This window comes from Tachypleus tridentatus, chromosome 7 (genome assembly GCF_004210375.1).
Source record: "Tachypleus tridentatus isolate NWPU-2018 chromosome 7, ASM421037v1, whole genome shotgun sequence".
Taxonomy (NCBI): domain Eukaryota; kingdom Metazoa; phylum Arthropoda; class Merostomata; order Xiphosura; family Limulidae; genus Tachypleus; species Tachypleus tridentatus.
The window spans coordinates 78,481,312-78,505,472 of NC_134831.1; the positions used below are offsets into that span (position 1 = coordinate 78,481,312).

General features: G+C 34.9%; 1 protein-coding gene across 8 annotated transcripts in view; it reads right to left on the bottom strand.

Moving 5' to 3' along the window:
• Nucleotides 1–21,620: 21,620 nt before the first annotated feature.
• The window catches only part of LOC143256039 (PDZ and LIM domain protein 3-like), a 34,269-nt gene continuing 31,728 nt past the window's right edge, over nt 21,621–24,161 (bottom strand). For all 8 annotated transcript variants that reach the window (XM_076512629.1, XM_076512624.1, XM_076512626.1 and 5 more), the window contains one exon: nt 21,621–22,918. In XM_076512629.1, coding sequence (XP_076368744.1) covers nt 22,729–22,918 — 190 coding nt within the window. In that variant the 3' untranslated portion in view covers nt 21,621–22,728. The remainder of the gene's footprint in view (nt 22,919–24,161) is intronic.

Below are 24,161 nucleotides of genomic sequence, written 5' to 3' on the forward strand. Positions count from 1 at the left end.
GACTGATACACACAATCTTCTTTCTTAACACAGATGTATTTTAATATACAAATAATACAATTTATAATAATGGTTGCTACAGTAAGTTATTACAAATAAAAATTTATATTCAAGAGTTTTATAAACTTACAAACAATACTGAGTCTTATCTAATCTGGAACTGAATCTTTTTATCAAACAATACTGAGTCTTATCTAATGATAAGAACTGAATCTTTTTAGCAGTTTTCACGAAGAGCGAATTCATTCTATGTTAATATTACTAGTTTTCTTGACGAATAGCCTCAAGTCGTTTAATAAGGTGACTTTTCTCCAACAAAGACATATGATGTCTTCCTTAAAATACTAATGTCCATTGTTAATTCATTAAATTAAACAGCTTATAATGTTCGAAATCTAGAAACGTTTCCGGCCAAATACGTATAATTTCCCAATTAACAAGCGTTTATCACAGTTATAGTTTCCGAAGCATACAGTATAAAACTGTCTCTCCGCGTTGCGTTGGTCACCGTTTATACACTTTTAGGAGAGGTTTTCGAAAGTTCAGTTGGCAACAACAGTAGTAGTCACTGGTATTGCATACACACTCACATAGTACATTGTTCATCCCTACACTGGAGAAGCTTCTAAATGTTTAGAGAAAGGAGAGGCTTTCACAGTGTATACTTAATAATATAAGTTACATAAATATGTATTAAACTGAAACAAACAAAGATATTAAAATAATTTTGTAATAGTAAATCTGTTACACTGCTAGAATTTTGCAGTGTAAAGAAAATATACTTGGAGGGCTAAGTGTGTTTCATAAAGTGAATGTTGTCTCAAGTGTGGATCTTGTGTGTTTCATAAAGTGAATGTTGTCTCAAGTGTGGATCTTGTGTGTTTTATAAAGTGAATGTTGTCTCAAATGTGGATCTTGAGAAAACAAACCTAGAAGAGAGAGCGACAAGTTGAATATCTCGGGTACGAATTTGTAGATATCTGATGTCCTTAATTCCTGACTGGCATTAATACTTAGTTACTTGTTCTGACATCTGAGGCGCTTTCTATAGAGAGGTGTTTGTGTGTGTGTGTTTTTATAGGAAAGCTGTATCGGGCTGTCCGCTGCATCCACCGAGGAGAATCGAACCCCTCATTTTAGCGTTGTAAATCCGTAGACTTACCGCTGTATAGCGAGAGACTTACTATAGAGGCAGAATCAATTACACCACACGATTGTATGATACGAAGGGTGGAAAATGTGTTAAATACGTCGATTATAATAAATTGCTCAGTAGTTTTTAGATTATTGTATAATTTGTATATCATTTATTTACATCCTAAATTGTTTATTTTAAACTGTTTTTTATTCATTTGAGCTCTGTTTTAAAATTACTCTGTTAAAGTATCAAAGAAACTGAGAATTTTCTCCTTTCCCTACTAAAATGTGTTACTTCAGTAGTAAAGATAACAAAATGATTGATTTGATACCCAGTTTATTATTTCTAGATATCAGTCAACATATTTTGTTAACTCTTGTTATTTTTTATATAATTCATTTGATTGAGTTCTTAATAGCCCTCTGGTTGTCATCGATTTTAATGTGATCTTCTGAACTGTTTATTTTGATGCTTTATTAAATTACATATTTATCTTTGTTTCCCACCAATAAATTATCAAATACGTTAGTTGCTGAAACGTCACTAAAACGAATAAAAACAACGTAATTTTAGAGGAACACTTTTGCTACCAACTCGCACAATGTTAACATTATGTACATTTCTAAGCGTTGTACGTCAAAGCCTCGAAGAAAGAAAAGAAACTAATGCTATATTTTGAGAAAAATATGTTGCGTTTATATTTTCCGTTGCCATGTGCATGACTAGTAGTAGTATTTAAATGAGTTACTTTTGTCAGACGGATTCTAATAACAAAAGATATTTGAGTGTTTCAAACAATAGCTTTAACAACAAACTATCTTTCAAGTAATAGCACTCGCGACTTTCAGGAAGACAGAAATATGTATATTGTGAGAGGGTATTATGTCTAGAAGAGTAAACAAAGTGTTCTCCATGGATGAAAAATCAATAATCGTGAATGATCGCTAAATCATATTGCTGAAATGAACATCAGACTCAAGCAATGAAATTACAAAAGTCGAAATAGTGTGATCCTTACAAATGAACCTAGAATCAAATTATTTCACAACGTTCAACGATAGCTTGTTATTTATTATATTATAGTTTGAATATATAATTTTATATTATATAATTATATATTCAAACATCTAACACCGCCCTCTATATTCCGACACTCAGTTACACAACCCCTTTCAAACATGTGGTCAGCTTCTGGCCAGTTACCTCTTTCTTTCTTTGTGAACCTGACGATGACCGAAGAAGGTGGAAACATTGTTCACTCCTCTACGTAAAATATTTTCTCAACCCAAACGAGGCGTTTTTACATATACGAGTATATAGAGAAGAACAGTTATCCTACATCTGCGATGAAGCATACTTGGTGGGGTAGAAATGGGAACTGTATTTCAGCCAGTAATGCTGATTTAGCAAAAATTTATAATACCATGACTGCTGACAGATGCAGGCTCATTCTTATACATCATTTCATACCACCATTAGAAACAAGACATGTTGAGCAAGGATTCGTTTTTAGCAAGACAGGGATCTAAACATGCAGTAAATGTGATACATATATACTTACATGAAACGTTCTGATATGGATATTATTAAGAGTTTATAATTATATTGTATAATTATGAGTGAAATTTAATCCTAAATATTGCCCATATTTTTAGGGTAAACCACTCATTTAAGGTGACAGAAGTAAAACGACTTCAAATGCTCAAAGTAAAAATTGTAAAATATCCAAAGCAGATAAATTATACTAACATAAACAACAAAATCACATGATAGAATTGGATATGATAAAATAGGGTTCTTTTAAAATCCTTTAAAGTTTTTTTAATATATAGTCTTAAATGGGTAAATAATCCTCGAAATAATAAATGAAAACACAATACAATTAATTTAAAATAATTACAAGATTAAGTTCTATTTAGTCCCAAACAAATAATTTAATAATATATTTAAACTAGTGTTTTTTTCTGTATCTACAAGTAATTGTAGATATAGATTAACCGAGAAGAAAACAAAATATCTTCCCACTTGCATAAAATAAAAACTGTACCTAATTGTTTCATTACTAAAATAATTTATATATTTTTCGAAGAAATATCTATTCCACGCTGCTACAGTGGTAATCCTACGGATTTACAACTCTAAATTCAGGGGTTCGATTCCCCTCGGTGGACTCAGCAGATACTCCGATGTGGTTTCGCTGTAAAGAAAACATAAAGAAACATCTGCGTAGCGTTGAAAATTTTATCCTAAAGATAACATTCTATAACAAAAAACAAAATGTGTCCCATTTTATAATGTTTAACACATTACTTGGCAGTAAGACAAATCGCATAAAAATAGCTATTTTCATCTTGGCAAGTTAAATCATTATCGAAGGTTCAAACGTTTTTTCTTTTAAACGTAGAAATCCATTGATTATTTGTTTAACTGACTGACTTAAAAATGAGACATAACTCATTAAAAAATTAGATTATTGATGTTTTTGTTTCTAAACCAACAAATGAACATGAAAGTAAAACTTACACTATTCTGTACGTTGAAATAGCAATTAATATAAATACTGACCCTCAAAGTAAACTCGCCGACGTAATATTTATAGTCACAATAGAGACATAAAATATTTTCGAATAGGTTGATAAAGATAAAATTGATATGAAGATAAAATAGGAAATTCATTTTAACTGATGATCACTAGGTAATAATAGGGTTTCTATTAACGTATTTTAACTTATTAAAACGTTATTCAAAGGTTTCGTTTTTCTTATTAAACCTGATAATTCACAGGCGCGAGTGTAGTTGATAGAAAGTTGAGTTTGCGCATGAATTTATTGTTTTTTTTTTAAACTACACTGAATCATATCACAAACAACTAAACTAAATCGATATAACAAACATTAATAAATAAGTAACTTGGTGTTTACTGTTTTATACTGGAAATCCCAGGTTTCGCTTACCTTTACTGTAAGACTGAGTACGCCATACAAATGACGATCAGTTCCCAATATTCTGTCAGACAGGAGAAACCGATGAACTGATGGAGGATGCTGTTTATTTGCTGCCTTAGTACTATTCTACCGTTTCAGAAATAGGATGGTTATAAGTGGTACAATTTCTATGTTCAATGTAAAAACAATAATACTCTTTAGTACCTACAAACTTGCAAAGAGGGTTAAGATTAGGCGTTCTTCTACCATTTAGAGAGAAAGGAATGGATCTGGTAGAACTGTATAAACTGATGATAGATAACTGATGAGTGGAGCCTAAAACAGAAGAACAGAATAAAAGAAGAAGGAAGATTTCAGTATTCTTCTCGGAATTGTATAAAGCAACAAAATTATCCGTAACCACAACCAAGCTAATTCAAATCAATACCCTTATACGTAAAGTGAAAGTTTGTGGTTAAGAAGGAGAACCCTCCGACCCAAAAACGTCGTTACGCTTAAGCTGTAAATATTTCCTGGTTTCGTTAGCACAGAAACCATCGAGGATTTGAAGTTGATGTAGGTCTGCAACCAAAATTCTTGAAACTTACAATCACAATTCGAAATAAATTGTTATTTTAATAGGAAGGATAATTGAAAAAAAAAACGGAATCCCAGCTATTTTGTTCAATCAAATTTCTGTCAAATTTCTTTTCTATAGTTCCAATAAGCTTTCATGTCTTTGCTATTTTTAAACATAAATTTAAAAGCCGATGCCCAGGTTCATTTTACTCAAAGCACAAACGGTGTGCTTTGGTTGCAAGTTGAAATTTCACACTCTTACATGTGAATGGTGTGATTATACACTTATATTCGTAGGTACAATACCTGTATCACCAACTTATAATTCTACAACTGTAATTTCACACTTTTTCTTGGTGTCGAAGGACTGTACAGAACTTTGTCAAGATATGCTGTCTAAGACGGACCTACCTTTTGATTCTCAGAAACCTGTTACACTGTTACAGAGTTTAACCATCAAAATGAGTACAATAACTGTTGGAGAAAGCTGTTTAAATAGCAGCGTAACATCTAGAACATAAAGTGCAATTAACTTAGTCATATATATTCTATATAAACTGAAAGACCAGAATGTATAAATTGAAATCTAATCAGCTACTAAAATGTTTCATTTAATTTCAAAACTAATAACAGATTAACAGAGAAAAATAAATCCAATTATTGTGTTTTAAAAATGAGAAAATGATATACAGTGACGTTTTTAATCAAATTTCTTGTCGGATCTTTAAAGTTTTACTTTCCGTGGATATCACGGATTGCCCATTTAGAAGATATATGATCTAACTCCTATTTATGTTTTTTAAAAAAAAAATTTAGCTTGCGACAACTTTTACGTGATACATTTATACAGTGGTCTTTAGAAATGAAGCTATATCGCGACTAAGTCCATCGCTACAGCACGATAATAACCAAACACATGCTTCTACTATAACCAAGCTTGTGCTCCTACTATAAACAAGCACGCGCTCCTACTATAACCAAACACGTGATCCTACTATCAGATACGAGTTAAACACGTGATCCTACTATCAGATACGAGTTAAACACGTGATCCTACTATCAAATACGAGTTAAACACGTCAAAATAAAATAATGATTTATAACACCAAATCGTCTTCCATTGATGATATGGAAGAATTGAGCATATTTGGTGATGATTTAGCTCAAAATCTGTCATACCCAGTTTTTCTGCACGTGATTATTTACTATACTTCTAATCGCTACTTGAATAATTACTATATTTTTAGTACTTCGTAGGTGTATGTGTTTCTTATAGCAGAGCCATATCGGGCTCTCTATTGAGTCCATCGAGGGTATACTTAGTAGCAGGAAAAAGAAAAAATTATTTAAATTAGAATAAATTATTTAATATTTCGAGTTATGTTTTTCACTTTTGACAGTAGCTTGGTTCGTTGCTTGTTTTAGAGCATTGTTTTATTTGCTGTGTCCATGATGAGAACCGAACCTTGGTTGTAAAAGCTGTAATTCCATAAAATGACCTTGCTTCCTTGCTTTTTGGTAAAAACTGTGTACCAGAAAAAACGTAAAGGTCAAAGCTTTGTGCGAGTCTCCCTGTGGCTCAGCGGTATGTCTGCGGACTTACAACGCTAAAATCCGGGTTTTGATACCCGTGGTGGGCAGAGCACAGATAGCCCATTGTGTTGCTTTGTGCTTAATTCAAAACAACAACAACAGCTTTGTGCGAAATTCAAAAACAAACAAGCAATTGCAGATTTTAACCTTTCATTTCTCAAACAATCAGAAATTCGAATTTTACCCAGTACGTGCCAGTATCGATAACGCCCCTGTAGTAAGAAACTGTAAAATATCTAATTCAATTGCCACACAGTGCCTTTACGTTAGTGATAAAAAGATATATATAAGTATTTAAATTTATTGTCTTATTTTAATATTTGACACATATTTCAACCTAAGAAGCTGTAGTCAGCGTCTAAAACAACTTTAATTATGTGTCGGTTATGAATTTTGATGTTTATTAAAAACGTTGTTGTTCACCTAAAAAAATTCCATTAAAAACAGCGAATATTAAATAAATTATAATTGAAATGCTATTAACTAGAGGATTTTATTCTTCATTCGGAAGCTTACGAACCATACAAATTTATCACTGACCTTATTATCAGTTTTATAAATATAAACAGCCAAGGTTTGGTTTGGTTTGTTTAGAATTTCGCGCAAAACTACACGAGGGCTATCTGCGCTAACTGTCCCTAATTTAACAGTGTAAGACTACAGAGAAGGCAGATAGTTACCACAACTCACCGCCATCTCTTGAGCTACTCTTTTGCCAACGAATAGTGAGACTGACCATTACATTATAACTCCTCACGGCTAAAAGGGCGAGCATGTTTGGTGTGACGGGGATTCGAACCTACAACCCTCGGATTATGAACCGAGATTCAGAATAGTGTATCCCAAATATTTACACATGTATGTCCATGTTACATAAAAATGCAAATTATTTTGTTTTTCTATTCATTTTTTACTGATACCTTTATAACTGTACATTTTGGGTTATCCTCTACTTATATATTGTTCTACAACTGAAACAATGGAGCTTAGCTTTCACATAGTGCACTTAGGGTTCATTTCTTTAGTTTTACACCAGAAAGCTAAACAATAGACTATTTGTGCTTTTGTAAATTTTTAATTTTGTAAGTCAGATAACTTACTACTGAGCCACTTGGTGGCTTAACTTAGGATAAATCTTTGTATGTTTTCAAAAGTCCGGCAATAATCCGCTTTAGAAGAATTCGAAAATTGCAGTCTTTTTCTCGAATCTATGATAGATGCAGAAGCACATTTCATTAGTTGTTGTTTTGTCTTGTTTTGTGTTGCAAATTTAATTAAATATGCAGTCTAACCGCATAAATAAAGCTCAAAAATATTTTATAAAATTGATAAACTGTTTTTCCTACTGGCGCTTTTTTGCCTCTTTGTTGGTCAAATTTGAATTTGCTTTGTCTTTGTGTTTTGAATATCGCGCCACGCCACGAGGACTATTTGCACTAGCCGTTTCTAATTAACAGAGAGAAGACAGCTAGTCATCACCACCCACCGCCCACACTTGTGCTACTCTTTTACTAACGAATAGTGGGATTGAACGTCACATTATAACGTACCAACGGCAGGTTTGATGTGACAGGGATTCAAACCAGCGACCACGAGATTACAAGTCGAGCGCCCTAACCACCTGCCTATGAAATATGAGGTTAGGGTACACTATGTAGTGGAGTAGTAGTATTTTCCCTGTAATTTTTTTATGGGCTAAATAATGTTTCAACTGGATTTTTTATCATTAGATCAAAGCCACAATGGGCTATTTGTTATGTCTACCATGCTGTAACTTCAGGAAATCAAAACCTAATTCATCAGTTGTGGATTTCAAACGTTATGAAAACACTGCGTTAACCCTAATCCTGTCCTATGCATCACATGAAGCTAAAGCGCGTGAGTATCATATGAGATACACAGCTACATTTATTTGGTATGCAGCAGATGCTCGTGAAGATGGCAATTGGATTTTATGGTTTAACGTATGAGATAAGAAGATAATTTTATTACGAGTATCGTATATGACCCGAAATGTGCACGTGAATGACAATAGGTTGAAATGCTCTCACGTCTGATAAAATGTAAAACTACGGTAGAAACAGCGAATTTTTTGTTAAGGGAATATATTTTCACTACTCGTTAATTAATCTTCCAACAAATAAATATTGTTTATCAAGTACAAAGAAATTTTGCGGAATTAACTTAAACAGGAAAAGGTTAAGTAGACATCATTTCTCAGTAGTGGTTGTCAAAACTTATAACGCTGAGACTCGCGTTTCAATACGCCCAGTGGGCACTGTATGGTTAGCCTATTGTATAGCTTGGCGCTTAACAACAAACAGTATTTAAGTATTGCTCACATTATTATGTACTTCATAAAACTGACTTAATATTCTAATTATTTAAGTTATGTAAGAAATGTTAATTTTGATTAACAAACAGTTAGCACACAGAATCACATAGAAAAAAGGCAGAGAATTATAAACAAAGACCCAAAACTCGAGCGCATTCGAATCGTTGATTATTTTTCTTCAGGAGAACAAAGGAGCTTTTATGTAATTTTTTAATTATCCTGTTTTTGTTTGACGCAACATCTGTCTTAATATTCTATATCAGCCAGTTTAATTCTCCTAGAGGGTGACCAGGTTTTTTGATGTTGTTGTTTTGAGTTAAGCACAAAGCTACACAATGGGCTATCTGTGCTCTGCCCACCACGGGTATCGAAACCCGGTTGTTTAGAGGTGTAACTCCGCAGACATGCCGCTGAGCCACCGGGGGGGGGGCAGGGTTTTTGAACTGGATGTTTTTTGCTCAATTCTTCTGAGGGAAAATAATGAACTTTTCCAAAGTTTTGGATGTTTTTAAAGAAATGTATAGTTATGAATTCAGTGTTAGAAGAGACCTGGCATAGCCAGGTGGTTAAGGCATTCGACTCGTGCTCTGAGTATCGCGGGTTCCAATCCCCGTCACACCAAACATTTCAGTCATGGGGGCGTTATGATGTGACGGTCAATTCCATTATTCGTTGGTAAAAGAGTAGCCCAAGAGTTGGCGGTGGGTGGTGATGACTCGCTGTCTTCCATCTAGTCTTACACTGCTAAATTAGGGACGACTAGTGGAGATAGCTCACGAATAGCTTCACGCGAAATTAAAACAACAACACACAAAACATTGTTAAAAGTTTTTAAAAGAACAGCAACAAATAAAAAACAGACCACCAAAACTAAATTCCTATTATTAGTTTTTTATAGAATTCAATATATTCTCACATTGACTGAGTACTGTATTGAAATATTCCAGATAATATGGAGTTGGATCCCCATTTACAGCCTGTACCAGTCTGCCTTTCTTTACACATGATGCCGAAACATGTATTATTCGCGTATAATCCATTTCCTTATAAATTTCGTAAAAAACCTCATTCCTTCACGGGAAAGTAAATATGTTAATCTCATTTTTGTTATCAGCCTAACATTCTGTCTGCTTGTTTTTGAATTTCAAATAAAGTTACTTTAAGGCTATCTGCACCAGTCGTCCTTAATTTAGCAGTGATAGACGAGAAGGAAGGCAGCAAGTCACTACCTCCTGCCGCCAATTCATGAGCTAGTCTTTTACCAAAGAATAGTGGGACTTAGCCTCACATTATGACGCTCCAAGGCTGAAATGGTGACATATACGGTAACGGAGATTCGAATTCGTGACAACCTGATTGTGCATCCAGTGCCCTAACCACCAGCCATTATCATTCTTCTGATCGATCTTTGGTGCACTATCCTAATAATGAAAAACAAATGAAGAAACTTTCCATGACGTACACTGGTGAAACGCTTTCTCTGATTGGTTATTTATGTTATTTCATACCACATCTTTAGAATGTAGTTTGTTTCATTTTACTCATAATGCTAATAATTAAGTCTCAACTGTACACAGTTTAGCTCACGTTTTTTTTTTTTTTTGAAATTTCAATCTAAAACACGTTAAAAACAAGGAACACTGGTTTATATGACGTGCTATGCGAAAGTCATTTGCACGTTCTCACTTTTTCATTAAAGAGGACTTGCCCCCCAGATATGTCAACAACAACAGCAAAATTACTTACCGTTGCATCAGGACCCATTGGAGAAAGACTCCCTAATATACATATACTTAAATGCAATTTCATTGAGAAATAAAACCGTAGCCACAGTGCAAACTTCCAACACCGAAACACAAGTATTTTAATGTGTCATTTTTTTAAGGTGCTGGCTGAGGTAAGACCCAAATTGCGTTACGGGTGCGCCATTTATTTAATTTAACTTAACTTCACTACCCTCACATGCTTTAAAAAAAAAAGGCAAATGTGGGTGTTCTAGCCCATAATGTCCCACCTTTACAACCTTTCTCTGTCTGCAACCGGATGTGGTGGTTGGGGGGGGGTAGTTGCTTACAAATGTATATACGTAGAGTGTGTTTTTGCAGAAGATATAATTCTTGAAACCAAAGTTATGCTTCTGGTATCCAACGAGTTCCTAAAGTGTTGGAGTGTGTGAACTATTCACCGATTTTAAAACAAGTGTTGCACAACTGTTAATTTCAAACTATATTAAATATTTTCAAACATTATACATTTGTCAACTTCGGTAAAAGTAGTTTAACGTTAGGGTTAAACTTCTCTTTCTTGGTCTAAACGTGATATAAACGTAATAAAATTTGTAAAACTGATTTATCGAATTTATTTGCACTTTGTTTCTCCCTGTGTGTTTTAGTTGTTATTTATCACAAAACTACACAGTGGGCTAATCGGGCTCTGTCAACCCCTATATCGAAATTCGGATTTGAGCGCTGTAAGCCCTCCAACTTACCGCTAAGCCCATCTGGGATCTCATGAAACGGGCTTAAATGATTTGTAATTTTAATCAACAGGATAGGTCTGTTGTTTTCCTGTTTGAAAACTACTGTTTCATTTAACACTTTTGGTATTTAATATTTGATTTCGAAAGTTGAATTTTGAATATTAAAATCTATTAAGTCTGTTTTGGAATTTCGCACAAAGCTACTCGAGGGCTATCTGTGCTAGCCGTCCCTAATTTAGCAGTGTAAGACAAGAGGAAAGGCAGCTAGTCATCACCACCCACCGCCAACTCTTGGGCTACTCTTTTACCAACGAAAAGTGGGATTGACCGTTACATTATAACGCCCCCACGGCTGGGAGGGCGAGCATGTTTGGCGCGACTCGGGCGCGAACCCGCCACCCTCAGGTTACGAAGCGCACGCCTTAACGCGCTAGGCCATGCCAGGCCCGTCTATTAAGTCAATAAACAGGTTACGGATAAACTGCTCTTACCAAGCTATAAAGCTAGATATACTATAAGCAAATTGAAATTATTCACTTTGTAAATTCACAAGGCAAAGTTCGAAAATCGCCTTTAGGTACGGAGATTACAAAAGCTTCTAACTTCACAAGTATCAAAGTGTCACTGAGGAAGTAACTATTTGGTATACTTTCATATTTCCACGTTAATTACAGACGCTGACAATACGTTTAAACCACATGTAGAACTCAGACCAGTATTTACTTCTTCCTTGTTTTAAATGCGCTTTGATTTAGCATAATTGACCGTAATTTCAGAGGAGAAATGCAACAAAAGAGTAGTAAGAAAATTAATTCCACATCTTATGATCTGACGTTCTTTGTGAAGTTTCGAGGATCATGGGGTTTGATTGGTGTTCCATCTTCAGATTGAGTGTGAACCATTAATTTGCCGGACAAGTAATTTAAGTGAGTATTCTCATCGTAACTTTACCGTCTTAGCTTTCAGTAATATGCAAATCATCTGTAGCATCACTCGAACCATCACTGTTCAACAGAGAATGAATCTTCCCAGAGTTTTCCTGATTGTACTTCTTAATACGCATTTTCACTTGTAATTAGTTTTATCCACGGATGATTTTGTTGTGTTTAATTAGGATGCTTTGCCACTCACTTTTAATCAATTTCGGACAAAAAGATACTGCTATCTACGGTTTAATTAAGTTTAAGCGTTTGTGTGAGTTCTGTCTTAGCGCTTCTGTTATCGCAGAAGTTACATATTTCATATCTTCATTGAAAGTAAATTGTTTTCTAATCGTAAAGAACGGAAGTTATTTAGCGAATTCACAAACTAAATTTCCGCATGGGATTGAAATACACAATGCTAATGTCTGGGACAAATTATAAAATAAGTAATTTTTTAATTGGTAATCGAAATAGCTAAAACGTTTGCTTTACAGAGAATATTAGATTTTACCTAAATAAAATGAACGTGTGTTGTGTATTATTGTGTTGGTTTTCTAACAGAATTCCAGAATAACATTTTCTTTTCACAAATGAATTAAATAAAGATGGTTTGCCTGTCAGAAGATACCACATATCATTTTGCTCAACTTTCTGGACCCGGAATGTCCAGGTGGTTAAGGCATTCGACTACTAATCTGAAGATTGCGGGTTCAAATTCCCGTTCTACCAAATATGCTTGCCATCTTAGCCATGGGGGGGCATTGGCAGTGGATGGTCATGACTAGCTGCCTTCCCTATAGTCTTACACTGCTAAATTAGAAACGGCTAGCACAGATAGCTCTCGTATACCTTTGAGCGAAATTCAAACTAATTAATTTTGCGAAAAGTAGATCAGATTAAGAGTGGAAAAACAAACTATAAATGTTTTTACATTTTTATAAAGATAAGCAAAAAAAATATCACTTGTTTGATTCTTCTTTGTCAGGTTCAGTAGCTAGTCCTACATACCTCAGTCAGGTTCAGTAGCTAGTTCTACATAACTCTGTCAGGTTTAGTAGCTATTCCTACATTAATCAGTCAAGTTAAGTAGCTAGACCTACATAACTCAGTCAGGCTCAGTAGCTAGTCTTTCATAACACTGTCAGGTTCAGTAGCTAGTCCTACATAACTAAGTCAGGTTCAGTTGCTAGCCCTACATAATTCTGTCATGTTTGGTAGCTAGTCCTACATAAGAGTGTCAGGTTCAATTGTTAGTTCTACATGACTCTGTGAGGTTCAGTAGCTACTCCTACATAACTCTGTGAAGTTCAGAAGCTACTCCTACATAACTCTGTCTGGTTCAGAAGCTGATCCTACATAAGTGGGTCAGGGTCAGTAGTTAGTCCTACATAACTCTGTGAGGTTCAGTAGCTAGTCCTACATAACTCTGTCAGGTTCAGTAGCTAGTCTTTCATAACACTGTCAGGTTCAGTATCTAGTCCTACATAACTCAGTCAGGTTCAGTAGCTAGCTCTAAATAACTCTGTCAGGTTCAGTCACTAGACCTACATAAGTCTGTCAGGTTCAGTAGCTAGTACTACATAACTAAGTCAGATTCAGTAGCTAGTTCTACGTAACTCTGTCAGGCTCAGTAGCTAGTTTTATATAAGTCAGTCAGGTTCATTAGCTACCCCTACATAACTATTTCAGGTTCAGTCGCTAGACCTACATAACTCTTTCAGGTTCAGTAGCTAGTACTACATACCTCAGTCAGGTTCAGTAGCTAGTTCTACATAACTCTGTCAGGTTTAGTAGCTATTCCTACATTAATCAGTCAAGTTAAGTAGCTAGACCTACATAACTCAGTCAGGCTCAGTAGCTAGTCCATCATAACACTGTCAGGTTCAGTAGCTAGTCATACGTTACTTTGTCAGGTTCAGTAGCTAGTCCTACATAACTCTGTGAGATTCAGTAGCTAGTTCTACATACCTCTGTCAGGTTCGGTAGCTAGTTTTATATAAGTCTGTCAGGTTCAGTAGTTAGTGCTACATTACTCTGTGAGGTTAAGTCGCTAGTTCTACATACCTCTGTCAGGTTCGGTAGCTAGTTTTATATAAGTCTGTCAGGTTCAGTAGTTAGTGCTACATTACTCTGTGAGGTTAAGTCGCTAGTCCTACATAACCCTGTCAGGTTCAGTAGCTAGTCCTACATAACTATGTGAGGTTCAGTAGCTAGTTTTACATAACTCTGTCAGGTTTAGCAGCTATTCCTACATAATTCAGTCAAGTTAAGTAGCTAGACCTACATGACTCAATCAGGTTCAGTAGCTAGTTTTTCATAACACTGTCAGGTTCAGTAGCTAGTCCTACATAACTCTCTCAGGTTTAGTAGCTAGTCCTACGTAGCTCTGTGAGGTTTAGTAGCTAGTCCTACATAACTTTGTCAGGTTCAGTAGCTACACCTACATAACTCCGTCAGGTTCAGTAGTTAGTGCTACATAACTCTGTGAGGGTCAGTCGCTAGTTCTAAATAACTCTTTCAGGTTCAGTAGCCAGTCCTACATAAGTCTGTCAGTTTCAGTAACTAGTCCAACATAACGCTGTCAGATTCAATAACTAGTCCTACATAAGTCAGTGATGTTCATTAGCTAGCCCTTCATAACTGTGTTAGGCTCAGTAGCTAGACCTACATAATTCTGTCATGTTTGGTAGCTAGCCCTAGTATATCTGTCACGTTCTTTAGCTATCTCTACATAACTGTGTCAGGTTCAGTCACTAGTCCTACATAACTCTTTCAGGTTAAGTAGCTAGTTTTAATTAACTGTGTCAGGTAAATTTGCTAGTTTTACATAACTCTGTCAGGTTCAGTATCTAGTCCTACATAAGTCTGTCAGGTTCAGTAGCTGATCCTGCATAACTCTGTCACGTTCAGTAGCTAGTCCTACATAACTCAGTCAGGTTAAGTAGCTAGTCATACATAAGTCTGTCAGGTTGAGTAACTAGTCCTACATAACTCTATCAGGTTCAATAGTTAGTCCTACATAACTCTGTCAGGTTCAGTAGCTAGTCCTACATAACTCAGTCAGGTTAAGTAGCTAGTCATACATAAGTCTGTCAGGTTGAGTAACTAGTCCTACATAACTCTATCAGGTTCAATAGTTAGTCCTACATAACTCTGTCAAGTTAAGTAGCTAGTCCTACATTACTCTGTCAGGTTCAATAACTTGTCCTACATAACTCTGTCAGGTTCCGTAGCAAATCCTATATAGCTCTGTCAAGTTAAGTAGCTAGTCCTACATTACTCTGTCAGGTTCAATAACTTGTCCTACATAACTCTGTCAGGTTCCGTAGCAAGTCCTACATAACTCTGTCAGGTTTAGCAGCTATTCCTACATAATTCAGTCAAGTTAAGTAGCTAGACCTACATGACTCAATCAGGTTCAGTAGCTAGTTTTTCATAACACTGTCAGGTTCAGTAGCTAGTCCTACATACCTCTTTCTTGTTAAGTAGCTAGTTTTAAATAACTGTGTCAGGTTCAGAAGCTGATCCTACATAAGTGAGTCAGGGTCAGTAGTTAGTCCTACATAACTATGTGAGGTTCAGTAGCTAGTCCTACATAAGTCTCTCAGATTCAATAACTTTTTTACATATGTCAGTGAGGTTCATTAGCTAACCCTACATAACTGTGTCAGGTTCAGTAGCTAGCCCTACTAAATCTGTCACTTTCATTAGCTATCTCTACATAACTGTGTCAGGTTCAGTCACTAGTCCTACATAACTCTTTCAGGTTAAGTAGCTAGTTTTAATTAACTGTGTCAGGTAAATTTGCTAGTTTTACATAACTGTGTCAGGTAAAGTTGCTAGTCCTGCATAACTCTGTTAGGTTCAGTTGCTAGTCTTATTTAACTTTGTCAGGTAAAGTAGCTTGTCCTACATAACTCAGTCAGGTTAAGTAGCTAGTCATACATAAGTCTGTCAGGTTGAGTAACTAGTCCTACATAACTCTATCAGGTTCAATAGTTAGTCCTACATAACTCTGTCAGGTTCAGTAGCTAGTCCTACATAACTCAGTCAGGTTAAGTAGCTAGTCATACATAAGTCTGTCAGGTTGAGTAACTAGTCCTACATAACTCTATCAGGTTCAATAGTTAGTCCTACATAACTCTGTCAAGTTAAGTAGCTAGTCCTACATTACTCTGTCAGGTTCAATAACTTGTCCTACATAACTCTGTCAGGTTCCGTAGCAAGTCCTACATAACTCTGTCATGTTCAGTAGCTAGTCCTACATAACTCTGTGAGGTTCAGTTGCTAGTTTTACATAACTCTCTCAGGTCAGTAGCTAGCTCTACATAACTCTGTCAAGTTCAGTAGCTAGTCTTACATAACTCTCTCAGGGTCCGTAGCAAATCCTATATAGCTCTGTCAGGTTCAGTAGCTAGTCCTACATAACTCTTTCAGGTTCATTGGCTAGTCATACTTAACTCTGTCAGGTAAAGTCAATTGTCCTACATAACTCTGTTATTCTTAGTTGCTAGTTCTACATAACTCTGTCAGATTTTGTTGCTAGTTCTACATAACTCCGTCATGTTCATTAGCTGGTCCTACATAACCTCGTCAGTGTTAGTAGCTTGTCCTACATAACTCTGTCAGGTTTAATAGCTAGTCCTACGTAACTCTGTCAGGTTCAGTAGCTAGTCCTACATAACTCTGTGACGTTCAGTAGCTAGTCCTACATAATTTGTCAGGTTCATTAGTTAGCCCTACAAAACTGTTTCAGGTTCAGTAGCTAGCCCAACATAATTCTGTCATGTTTGGTAGCTAGTCCTACTAAATCTTTCACGTTCATTAGCTATCCTTACATAACTGTGTCAGGTTCAGTCGCTAGTCCTACATAGCTCTTTCAGGTTAAGTTGCTAGTTTTTAATAACTGTTTCTGGTAAACTAGCTGGTCTTACATAACCCTGTGAGGTTTAGTAGCTAGTCTTACATAACTCTGTCAGGTTCAGTTGCTCGACCTACATAACTGTGTCAGGTAAAGTTGCTAGTCCTGCATAACTCTGTTAGGTTCAGTTGCTAGTCTTATTTAACTTTGTCAGGTAAAGTAGCTTGTCCTACATAACTCTGTTATTTTTAGTTGCTAGTCCTACATAACTCCGTCAGGTTCATTAGCTAGTCCTACATAACTCTGTCAGGTTCAGTAGCTAGTTCTACATAACTCTGTCAGGTTCAGTAACTAGTTTTACATAACTCTGTGAGGTTCATTAGCTATCCCTACATTACTGTGTCAGGTTCAGTCGCTAGTCCTACATAACTCTATCAGGTTTAGTAGCTATTCCTGCATAACTCAGTCAAGTTAAGTAGCTAGACCTACATAACTCAGTCAGGTTCAGTAGCTAGTCTTTCATAACACTGTCAGGTTCAGTAGCTAGTCCTACATAACTCAGTCGGGTTCAGTTGCTAGTCCTACATAACTCCTTGAAGTTGAGTAGCTAGTACTACATAACTCCGTCAGGATCAGTAACAAGTCCTACATAACTCTGTCAGGTTCAGTGGCTAGCCCTACATAACTCTTTTATTCAGCTATGCTTTGTTTTTATACTTTGTTAATTTTTATAAGGTATCGAACTTTGATTACTTTTACTATAGAGCGCATTCTAAAGTTTTTTGCATTTTGCATAAAATAATATTAAAATAGGTATTGAAAAATCGGGAAGAGTGTTTTGCTCTTTCAAATAATCACTAATTTATAATTACTATAACTAGGCGCTATGCCTGTTGAGAAAAAAATGGTGATGAATGAAAAGAAGAAGTGTTAGTTTTCCATTTTGGGATGCTCTAGATAGCTGAAAAGCGGCGTCTACACCGGAGATAGAGCAACTTTGCCAGTTTTCATACCAAGCTTTCGATGAACCAAATACTTTAAGGATGCTTTTAATATAGAGGGTAACCGAAAAGTCTAGAACAACAGACGCTTGAACGTGTTCCACGTGTTGTTCTTCTAATTCGAAACAGGTTTGAGTCAACAATAGGATTAAATCGACCTTCTCACACGTTAACAACAGCATAATCAGTTACGTATCTGAAATTAGGAAAAGCAAAAACTAACCATGGCTCATGACTTTTCTGACAACCCTTAGATCAGTCTCAAAAAACTAAAAAAATTGCTGAAGCATTTAATTTCTATTGTCCGAAAAGGTAAACACCTTCGGATCATGTTCTAATAAACACATAAACTGAACTTGAGTGTTGAATGAATAAAACAACGAGATGTCTCGAATTTTTCTCAAAGCTCTTAAGTGAACAAACTTATTGAGATAACACAAAGAGGTAATAAGATATACTTTTTCTTAAATCATTTTGAATCGTGTATTGGAGTTTTGCAGGTACTATTATTGCATATCATTCTACATATTGGTTTTATTGTTATTTGTATTTAAACATTCTACTTCGGCCCGGCATGGCCATGTGTGTTAAGGCGTGCGACTCGTAATCTGAGGGTCGCGGGTTCGCATCACCGTCGCGGTAAACATGCTCGCCGTTTCAGCGTGGGGGCGTTATAATGTGACGGTCAATCCCACTATTCGTTGGTAAAAGAGTAGCCCAAGAGTTGGCGGTGGGTGGTGATGACTAGCTGCCTTCCCTCTAGTCTTATGCTACTAAATTAGGGACGGCTAGCGCAGATAGCCCTCGAGTAGCTTTGCACGAAATTTAAGATACAAACACGACATAATAAGCTCACCTGTTCTTACTTTTATTTTATACTCTATTGTACAATAGAGATCCAGCTAAGGGTCCTAACTAACTAAGTTAAACTTAGGTGAATTCAGAAAATTTAAGCTAAAGATTTTTTTTATATATCTTAAATTTGATATATTGACATAAGCACTGCAATATTTGTTTTTATCTGTTTTTACAACAAGTAAATAAAAGTAATATATGCCTACTTGGGCTAATTATTTGACACTTTCAACTAGAAAGTTACTTAAGTTGATTTATGTTATTCCTTTCGTGTCCTAAGTATCAAACTAAAATACTGGTAATTTTAACCACTAACTTTGTGTTACTTTCAAACAGACTCTAGTTTAACTTAAACAATCGAAATACGTTCAGATAAATAAAAAATGTATTTCTATAAGCCAACAATGCTCTAACCGCTTTCAACAGCCATAATTACAAACTATAGCATTTATTCAGTTTACGTTTAATCACAAAATGACACATAAACTAACATAAATTTAACTACACATTAGCGTGCATCACAGGCGTCCAATCTTTCCCGATATTCCAGTGAAACACCATCTTGGTTTTGTAAGAGAAAACTCATCTTTTCTTCTCACGTAAATCTAGAATGAATAAAAACAGCTCTCTTTTCCAGTAAAGGCTTATACTTGTTTGTGAAATTGGAAAATCAATTTTTATCTAGAAGTGTTAAAAAAAGTACAAAAAGGAAACGGAACTAAACCTTGTTAAAGGAATTGTTTCTCGTTTCGATTTCAGCGTCATGTCAAACATTTTGCTTCATAAAGTCTGAGATACAACACTTTCTATTACTTGTTACGAAAAAAAAAAACTTTTCTTGTCAAAAGTGAGGAGATTAAAAGAAATTGTCAAACGATCCTCGCTATCACTGAAGTAGCCAAAAAAATTCTGGCATTTGAATTTGTACCAAAATATATTCTTTAATGTTTATTGTCCTACATTAAATCATGTGAGGCAACGTTTCGTGTTTTTATCTCTGCGTGCTTTCAGGAACAACAAAAAGAAAATTAGTAGTCATAACAGATAAAATATTGTTCTTATAAAAATAAATACTGTTAGTTTATTTAAAAAGTTTCTAGTGTACGAATGTTTACATCCTATAAATATAAGAAGTCAAATCAGGTAGGCGATACCATTGTTTGGGTAGGGTAGTTCGGATTGTTTATCGAAGTGGTATTTTAAATATCTTTGCAACATGTCACTAGAAATTTACACTAATATAATGTGTTTCCTTTAACAAGAATACCTGTGTAATTATTGAGTTTATTGGACGAAACCAGTAGTCAGATATGTAATGTAAAAACTAATACACACTAACTACATAGAATAATGAACCAGTTTAACACAACAACAAGAAATAAATCAGCAGGTCTTGATTAGTTTCTTTAATATGTTCACTTTGGGTGCCATAATAAGAAGTTGCTAAGACTTTTAATAAATAAAATGTTATCTAATTAAGAAAGTAACGCATTGTATCAACGTTCCATAAACACACTTCCTATAATTTCTGATAGGAAAGAAAGAAACTTAAGATTGAATGTATTTATTTCTGTTAGTTTTATTGTAGCTTGTGCTCGTATTGCTTCACATTAGAACATAAAAGCCAAAAAAATTACTTTTACAACAGACCAACGTAGTTTTATAGTAGTAAACTACTAGTCATAAACATATTTTTGTAAACTAAAACAATGCTAGGTTTGTCTAAAAAAAATTTATAAAAGTGTGGCTAACTGAATGTATAACTTAAAATTTGACCAATAAACAAACATTTACGGATTGTTCAAAAATAGTGGTTCTGTGTTTAGCGCCTCAAAATAGTTCCTGTTATTGTACACACTTCCCTCTAGTACAATATCTGTACAATTAGTCAGTTCTATCTGTTGTAAGTATAGATTTAAACAATAAATAAATTATGAAAGATAATTTAGTGTGATAATAATTAAGCTCGGTGGAGAAAGTTCTTTTTGTTTTGTTTTTGATATTATTACTAAAACTATTTATTATCATCACACATATCCGTATTTTTCCATAACTGTTTCATGAGAAAAAAAAAAGAGTGATTCTAAAGCTTCCTTTATTTTCAACCAGGAAAATCACTTTTAAATGATCAAAAGAACTCGTGGAAAATATTCTTTATGGAATTTTCTTTTATCCTTTAATAAGACTTTTAAATTTCAAATTCATGTTACAATGATTGTAATGAACAACAATAGTATTACAAATCTAGTATTGTTGCTTGTTTTTTATAGTAACAATTGTGGCTATAGTTTATTTTTTGTTTGTTTTTGTTTTTCGCACAAAGCTACTCGAGGGCTCTCTGTGCTAGCCGTCCCTAATTTAGCAGTGTAAGACTAGAGAGAAGCAGCTAGTCATCACCACCCACCGCCATCTCTTGGGCTACTCTTTTACCAACGAATAGTGGGATTGACCGTCACATTATAACGCCCCCACGGCTGAAAGGGCGAGCATGTTTGGCGCGAAAGGGAAGCTAACCCGCGACCCTCAGGTTACGAGTCGCACGCCTTAACACGCTTAGCCATGCCGAGCCTTATATTTTATGTATCAAAGATTTATTTTCATAATTAGAAAGTTAAAACAGATTTTTTGCTATAAAATTAATGTAACAGTAAGCTTAACGTTTTGTCTTTGAAAGAGATGGCGAAAATGATTAACAACAAACTTTGATAAAATATATAATCGATATTAATGTTAAAATTTAAATTTTATATACCGTTAAAATAAGGCATAATGAAAAGCGTTCACAAGAGAAATTATATATTTATGAGAATTTAACTGTCGTGTATGGCGCATGAAATGAATGATGAATAACCATTGACACATCTGTTGATTAGACTGTTATTATTACATTTCTCGTTTAAAAATGCCTTTGAGATAAAATAAAATATACTTGTTGCATTATTCACAGTACTAGATTTATTGAGTCTTAAAACAAATGACACAATTACATCACTTAAAGAATGAATGACATTATTCAATTCATTTAAACAGCTGTTTACACTAATGTCCTACAACAATTTACACTGTAAATCGGTTTTTGGCACAGTTAAAAGCTGATTAACGATTCAGCGCATTACACTACCTGGTGTTTAGTAGGTCCATTTATGTTTCTTGTATTTGTAGATCAGCTCCATGGGTTTTTATTCGCATCTATTTCTCTAGACACCGTGATTTCTTCTTAAAACGGCGGAGTTCCAAACGAAACAGGAGAAGTCAAAAACGTACTCTTCCAGGTAGTGCAAAACAGTTTTTCAAAATTCTAGATATTCCTCCATACAAGCATGGCTTGCAGTCTAAGCGCTCGTTATAGATATCTAAATGCACCATCAACACTACAATTTGTGTCTGATTTTCTGCTAATCAGCAGGCTTGTTGAACCTCATCGTTGGCTTAAAACGAGAGCAGCTATCTAAGCCATTCAAAATAAGTGGCTAATCATACATGTTACATGAACACCATCAATATTATCTTCATTCCGCTTTTCGTTACGGATATCTGTGTTTTCAACCAAAATTGTCTGTATTCTTCATTAAAAATTACATGTATGTATAAAAAATCTTTTATTGAGACGGATAATTTTAAGAAGGCCTGGGAGGACAAAACTATAGCGTGACACTAAGTGGGATAAATTCAGAAGTTTTATTAAGCCGAGACACGTAAAAATGAATAGTTAGGACACATACAATTTGGTAATGATGAATATTGAACCTTACGATGGTAGCGATAATGACATCGTATGTATCTTGAAGTTAGTATTTAAATAGCATATAACCATGAAGTAAGTAGATTTGGACTGTAGTTTTATCGTAAATCTTTCGTTTATGATTAGATACAGTAGGATGAATAAAACACTTAGGCTTGCTAGTTAAACATAAAGCTTAAATTTAGAATTAAGAAGAGTAACACGAGAACTGCAGTTAAAATTAACACTTAGTTTAAAAACTTCAAACCGAACAGCATGAAATGAGCTAGAATTTTTCCACAAGATATGGTGTAGTTATTCAATAATCACTCTGACCTACGACGAGAGTTGACATCAGGGTATTGAAAGTATTGGACTGATAAATTTTACCCTTGGGCTTACCAAAAGCATTAATTCCGTGTCTCTTGGCTTCAGGAAGAGTGTTCAGATGAGATTGGAGTGGCCTAGATGTACCGGCTCCAGTAGCCATCTTAGGGTTGGGCAGACCACTGAAACAAATAATGTAATTGAAATATCATAAGAAAGACTTATAAATGTCAATGTAACAGAATTAGTCAAAAACATCATTTTTTATATTTATTTTTGTCATTTTTATAGTTCCAATATTTTTATTGTGTAAAATTCAATATAATTTATATAAATTTAAATATTTATACAATTGTGCAAGTTCATGACATGAAACTTAATGGACTAAACTACCTGATGAATTAGTTTGTTTATTGTGAAATGCAAAGCTGCACAATGGGCTATCTGTGTTGTGCCCACCTCAAAGATTGATCCCAGGGTTAAAGCGTTATAAGTCCTATAGCTTACTGCTGAAGCATCAGGAAGCCAGTGGATTAGACCTTTCTATATAAATCTCAGTTCATTTTATGTGAAACGTCAGGAAATCAGTGAATTAGACGTCTCTATAGAAACCTCAGTTTATTTCCTGTGAACTATTAGAAAGTCAGTAGATTAGATTCTCTACATAAACCTCAGTTCTCTTTCTGTGAATCGTCAGGAAGCAAATACATTAGATGTCTCAACGTAAACCTCAGTCCACTTTCCGTGAACCGTCAGGAAGTCAGTACGTTAGGTGTCTCTACATAAACCTCAGTTCACTTTCTGTGAACTGTCAGGAAGTCAAAAGATTAGACATTTCTATATAAATCTCAGTTCACTTTCTCCAGTCTTATAGCTTTGACGAGTAACACAGAGGTGTGCCTTAAGTTCCTGTGTGAATGTTTTAAAGAGAAGAAAACATACACAGAATTGAGTGAACAGAGTGGTACAGTAGCCACAAATGATTATACAGTATAAGATCTTCTTAACAGTGCTACCCTTATCAGAATATATAAAACTTGTTAATCACAGAAACGAATAAATAAATGGCGTATAGAGCTGGAAAGTGAATATTTGCACACAAGCTTCATATTAGATGGTGTTACACTTTAACTGTCATTAACATTGCTAGTGAAGTTACGTGATATGGATAATGTTCTCTTAGAATTTTAAAGGTGCTAAATCTAAAACCAAAGTTTAAAAATATCTTCTTCTGCCAAGTACAAAATAAATAAGTTTACAGTTAGATACACCTGTTGTTTGTCAAGACGGAAACTAGCGTTTCCAGAGCAAATGATAGATTTACGGAAGGCGTATTCCATCTAATATCACCCCTCCCCCTCATTTTATTGTCATACCACTGTTGTTATACTTCGTGTAGTGTGTTTATGAGCTTTGTTATACAAA